Below are 6,419 nucleotides of genomic sequence, written 5' to 3' on the forward strand. Positions count from 1 at the left end.
AATGTAGACACATATATAGGGGTCATTTTTTTGTGAACAGGCCAAGGAGTTGGGCAGTGATGCACTACTCTACATACCTCCACATGAGAGGGATTAAGCATAGGGCCAGGTTTACAGGAGGGAGCCCCACATTGGACAGAACAGGGCAGAGATATGTCCCACATGAAGGGGCTGCTATTGCTGAGGGTGATGCTGATCAGGGCCTGAAATTAGGATCCTCAAAAGGTCCAGGAAGCACAAGTTGCTCTTTGTGGCTCAGGTGATGGAAAGCTTTGATGAGAGGGGGCATATGAGCCGGTTTGAATGTAAACTGAGTTTGAATGTGGACTGATGCAATGGGGATGCTGGCAAATAGAACCTGCGGGCAAGTGCATGGGCAGAGGAATTGCCTGAATGGGGGCAGTGCATTAAGGGGGCGATGTATTAGGCCAAGGATCTCAGGTACCTGTAAAACTGATGAACCCTTTCATTTAGGGCTTGATGTGTGAGAATGAAGTTGTGACATCTAAGGAAGATGGAGCCAGGGGAAGCCTAGGGAGCAGTTTCAGATGTCAGAGCTCTATGAATGATTACCCAGAGCCTGGCCTGTTACCCAGAATGTACCATGCAGGAAGAGAGCCTCTCAGGAATTAAGTCTGTGTCTGTAGGTCCAAATTTATTATGTGCTCATCATGAGATATCATATGGTAGTCAGTTCAACACATCTGTTTTTCCAACAAACAAATTGACATCTGCAAACCCACCTCAACAAGGCCAGTACCCACAGATGAGGATGATTTTGCTAAAACAGTGATAGTTAGGTTGTGGTTCTATAATCACAGTCTTCATAAAATTGGCAAAGGGAGCAGAGGATGTAAAGAATGGCATTTAGTATCTGAAAAAGAGGAAGAGTTTTCCTAGGGCTGTCTTTACCTCCTTGTTCCTCAGTGAATAGATGAGTGGGCTTAGGGTGGAGCTCATAGCTGTGTACAGCACTCCAGTTAGTTTGCTTCTCTCAGGGTTGTAGCTGGAGGCTGGGCTGATGTAGGCACAGACCACAGCTGAGTAGTAGCCACAGACCACAATAAGGTGGGAGGAGCAGGTGGAGAAGGCCCTCTGCTTCCCCTCAGCTGAGCAGATGAGTAGGATGCTGGCAATAATGAAGCCACAAGACACAAAGGTGAGAATGAAATTGATGCATCCATATAAGGCGTCAGACAAGACGGTCATGATGCTGTTCACATGGGGGGAACTGCAGGAGAGCAGCAACAGTGGGGGGATCTCACAGAAGAAGTGAGTGGCTACATTGGGGCCACAGAAGGACAGCCATGCCATACGACTAGTGTGCATCCAGGCGTGCAGGACACAGGTGACCCAGACCACCATGGCCAGAGTCAGGCAGAACCGCAGACTCGTCAGGATCCCATAATGCAGTGGTCGGCAGATGGCCACGTAACGGTCATAGGCCATGACTGTGAGTAGAAGCAGCTCAGAAGATGAGGACCAGATGAGGAAGAAGAGCTGGGCCATGCAGCCCTGGAAGGAGATGGTGTTGTCCTCCCAGGCTAGGCCTGCCAGTGCCTTGGGTAGCACAGTGGAAGTGCACATGATGTCCATGGTGGCCAGGTTGAGCAGGAAAAAGTATGTGGGACTGTAGAGGCCAGAGCTGCAGGTGATGGCAATGATGATCAGAGTGTTTCCCACAAGGGCCAAGGTGTAGAGGAAGAAGAAGCAGCTGAGCAAGGGCAACCTCAGTTCAGGGTGCTCTGAGAACCCCTGCAGCATGAATTCTGTCAACAGTGTCTGGTTGGTCTTCTCCACCAGGCCAGGCATGACTCCTGGGCACCCCACTCCGCATCTCTGGAAACTCTGCAGAGGTGACATGAGAAGTGCTTCAGGCTCATGTTTCCTTGTGTGGTTATTTTATAACCCACCCTGCTCTGCAAAAGGGAAGGAATCAACTGGGTTAATTGTTGAATGCCCATTTGTTTCTTCAAACACCCCCAACCCCAATGATTTTCTTGAAACCACATATCTTTCATTGACTTTTCACCTCCTTTTCCCCTTGAAATCTTGGCCATCTAGATTTGTGTTCTGGGCTCACCCGCCCTCCCGTTAACCTTCCTCTTCAGTGGGACCAAGGAGGACTTCCATGGCAGAGGACTGTCTGTTTCTTCTCTCTCTCTCTGTCCTACCAAGCACTGCTATTTGCTAACAGGATCAAGGAAGCACTGCTTCTACATCCTGTTGCTCCATGAGAGCTCCCTTCAATGAGTCATCTCTGAACATCTGTGCATCACCTGACACAACCCTGCATTTCAGTTCCCTTCCTCAAAAAGCTGTCGTTTTCAGTTGTTTCATGGTGGCACTCTTCTGGCCTCTCCTTCATGTGCATGATTCCTCAAAGCTTGGTTTTGGGAATCTTACCCTTTTCTATCTTGGTCCATCCTCCCCCCTGGTGGTTGGTTCTGCCCGCAATCTGACATTTGTAATCTATCACTCCAGGTGATCTCCCTCCCATACTCCAGGCCTGTGAATGTCAAACAAGTCTATGTGTCATCTGTCTTGCTGAACTACAGACCCAACAAACTCAAACTCACTGATATTGCCCCCTAACATGTCCAACTTGTACTGCTTACCTCATCCCAGATATCTTCTCAGTTAGGCCCTCAACCACCCAAGTCTCAGGTGTAGGCTTCTTGGGAGCAGGGCTTCACCTCTTTGGCTCATTGCCATACCCTTAGCTCCTTTCCATAGTAGGCACTGAAGAGACATTAGTTCATTGAACAAATATAATGTTGTATGACTTGCTTATGTCTGATGCAATCAGCTTTCAAGGCCTGCAGGTAAAACTTCCTGAACCTCTCTCAGTATGTCCATCTCTCCTTCTCACCTATTTACATTAGATAGTTTTATATCTCCAGGATATCCATTTCTTGTTCCAACACCCACCCCATATATTCTCCAATGAAGCCATGGTAGCCAGCCTAAAGGAAACCCCAATACTGGTGTTTCCTCCCTTAAACTGACCAACGTCATCCTGAGTCCTCATCCATGTTCAATCCTCCTGCTTAATATGGAAGGTTCTCCTGAGGGGACCCTGGTGCTTCTTGCAGGGCTTCTTGGTGAAGAGACCTGTTCTCACACCTTCACTACTAACTCGTTATCCCTGAATGGGCCACTTGGGTCCAGAGTAAAAACACACTGAGAAAAAATTCAGATTTCTTCTTTCCAACTGTAACAGAAGTAGAAAGAAACTCCATCTTATCTCCACTAGCAAATCTTGCATGAAACTCAGAAAAAAATTAACTCAAAGCAAGAACCTTAGCCAAGGGAACCTCTGAAATGCAAATATCTGGAAATGGGCAATTTCTGCTTTTTTTTTAGAGCACATGGAACATAATCCACCTTGATATATGCTTCTCCATAAAATGTATAAATGTGATACATTTTAAAATATGGCAAATTTTCCAAATGTTTGCTAACAACAATAAATTTGGAATTAATTGCAAAATTATAACCAGAATAATCCCAGGTATATGGAAATTTAATGTCAAATTTCTAAATAACACACACATCCAAGGACTAACAAGACAATTTAGAAAATATTTTGAATTGAACTATTTCAAATTACATCATGTCATACTTTTTGGGAAGCAGACAACCAGTGATTTGGTGAGCAATTTATGGATTTCAATTATATTGAATTTAAATATATATTAGGAAAGACAGTGATAATGTTTAAAGCTTCTAATTTAAGACACAAAGCCAACCCAGTTGAATAGAGTCAGTAAAAACAGGAAATAATAAAGGTAACAGTAGAAATTAATGAAATAAAATCAAACAGCAGAGAGTATATATACATTTAAATGCTGCTCATATCGAAAGTTTCACTATTCGGTAATAGCCTGGAAGGATTACTTAAGAAAAGAAAGGAACACAGTAATTATCATTAACAACATGTGACAGAAATAATACATCTCTAGAACATACATACCTTAAAATTGCAATCATGATACTCCTTTAGCAAATTAATTTGATGACAGAGGGAGTGGATATATTCTTAGAAAATACTACTTACAAAACCATCCAAAAAGAAACAGAGAAACTCCAAATCATTTGCATTGTTTAACACTGAAATCAAGGTAAAAATAACCTTCACTTAGATGGATACACTTTTGACTGACACCTAATGAAGAAACAATATTACTGTTGCACAAGCTCAGAAAAAAATGGAGGGAAAATCCTTCCAAACTCTTTTTATGAGACCAGCACAGATATGTAAAACTCAAGAATATATGCCTAGAAAAGATAATTTAAACAATGCACTCTCATTGAAAATCAATAAGAAATTACTGAGAAAATTATAGATAGATCACTTTCAATAATTTGAAGCCTGAATATTATTGCAATGTCAATAGTCTCCTGATTATATGTAGATTTAACACAGTCTCAATCTTAATGCTAGCAGTCATTTTAAAAACCTTTTTTATTGTATGGTCGAACATGTATAAAAAGCAAAGAGAATAAAGCAATAGTTTTCAAAGCACTCTTCAACAAGTAGTTACAGGACAGATCCCAGAGTTTGTCATGGACTACCATACCATCCTCTCAGATTTTTCCTTCTAGCTGCTCCAGAAAATAAGTGGCTAGAGGGCTTACATTTTTAATCAATCCACTCGACTTTTTTCCTTCTATTTTTGTGAAAAATAACATATATACAAAAAAGAAATAAATTTCAAAGTACAGCACTGTAATTAGTTGTAGAACATATTTCAGAGTTTGACATGGGTTACAATTCCATAATTTTAAGTTTTTACTTCAAGCTGTTCTAAGATACTGGAGACTAAAAGAGATATCAATTTAATGATTCAACTAGCAGTCATTTTTTAAACCAGAAATTGAAAAGCTGATTCTATAATTGACAAAAGAGAATAAAGGACCTGTAATAGAGAAAAGAGTTTTGAACAGAAGAACATTTTTGGAGGATTTATAGTACTTGGCCTCAGTACTACAATGTTGAACATACAATAATCACAACAACTTCATTTTTGTTTAAGGATAGGAAATAAATGAATGAAACAGAATAAATGTCAAAAAAACACACCCATATACTATAGTCAGGTGATTTGTGTGATCATATGTCAAAAATTCAATGTCAAAGGAATGTCTTTTCAACAAATTATGTTGTAGGAACTAAGTAATTATGTGGAAAAAATAGAAACTGACTGCTGCCTTAGTCTTCATAAATATGATAATTGATTGGTTATAGTCAGATGAGAGAAGATACAATTATAAAGTTTTTGATATCAAACTTAAAGAATATCTCTCCCATCCAGTAGACACAATTAGTAGAAAAAAATCCTTAAAAATGGGGCACAAACTCCTAATAATAAAAGATTCACCAGTAAGCCAAGTCTTCATAAAAATAAAATACTTCTCACCCCTAGACACTTTTAAAAATGAATAGGGGAGCCACAAACTGGGAGAAATCATTCATAATACTTGTAGGTGACCAAGAACTCATATACAGATTATGTAAAGACTCTGACAACTGAAAAGTATAATTTCAAACCACTCAATAGAAAATGGATGAGTGATGAAATAGAATGCACAGAAACCACAATTTGTAGGATGACCAACAAGTGCATCCAAAAATTCTCAAAAAATTACTTACTGGGAAAGTACAAAAGAATTGCCAACTGTATGTGGCAAAACTGTCTTTCAAAAATGAGGGACGAGGCAAGCCATGGTGGCTCAGCAGGCAGAGTTCCCGCCTGCCATGCCGGAGATCCTGGGTTCGATTCCTGGTGCCTGCCCATGCAAAAAAAAAAAAAAATGAGGGACAAAAAAAATTGAGGAAGGAACTAACATATCCTCAGGTCAAGGAAATTCAAGAGACATTGTCACCACTAGATTGGCTCTACAAGAAATGCCAAAGGAATTTCTGCAGGTTGGTAGGAAAAGACAATAGAAAATTGAAGCCACGTGACGAAACAAAGATCTCAGTAAAGATAATAACATATATATATATATATATATATACCTATGTTATTATATATTATTATATATTATATATATTATCATATATATATATATATGTGACAGTACCATTGCATGTTGATTTGTAACTCTAATTTTTTCTTCCTAAAGAATCTACACAGAGATGCATAAAATGTGATAGCTCAATGGTTTTGCACCCATATGGATAAATATTTCATTAAAAACATGAAATTACATAAAGTTGGAGAATATAAGGACATAGAACATACTTTATGTAAGCTATTGAAGTTAAGTTGGTATTGAAGCAAATGGTTTTGTTATAGATTTGATATGTTATGTTTAACTTCTATGATAATAATAAGTAAAATGCTGGAGAATAGGAAATGCATAAGACTGAAAGTAGAGTGCAGGCTACCAGGAAGGCAGGCAGGGGCCAT

General features: G+C 39.8%; 1 protein-coding gene across 1 annotated transcript; it reads right to left on the reverse strand.

Annotated features, from left to right (window-relative positions):
* Positions 1-867: 867 nt before the first annotated feature.
* On the reverse strand, positions 868-1,812 carry LOC143683025 (olfactory receptor 13A1-like). The gene has a single exon (XM_077159353.1). The coding sequence runs from the start codon at positions 1,810-1,812 to the stop codon at positions 868-870; it is 945 nt and encodes a 314-aa protein (XP_077015468.1).
* Between the last annotated feature and the right edge of the window lie 4,607 nt (positions 1,813-6,419).

Source organism: Tamandua tetradactyla, chromosome 5 (assembly GCF_023851605.1).
Source record: "Tamandua tetradactyla isolate mTamTet1 chromosome 5, mTamTet1.pri, whole genome shotgun sequence".
In the NCBI taxonomy this organism is placed as follows: Eukaryota; Metazoa; Chordata; class Mammalia; order Pilosa; family Myrmecophagidae; genus Tamandua; species Tamandua tetradactyla.

Excerpts from the sequence above, each read along its gene's own strand:
- LOC143683025 (XM_077159353.1), bottom strand. The coding sequence starts at position 1,812 with ATGCCTGGCCTGGTGGAGAAGACCAACCAGACACTGTTGACAGAATTC.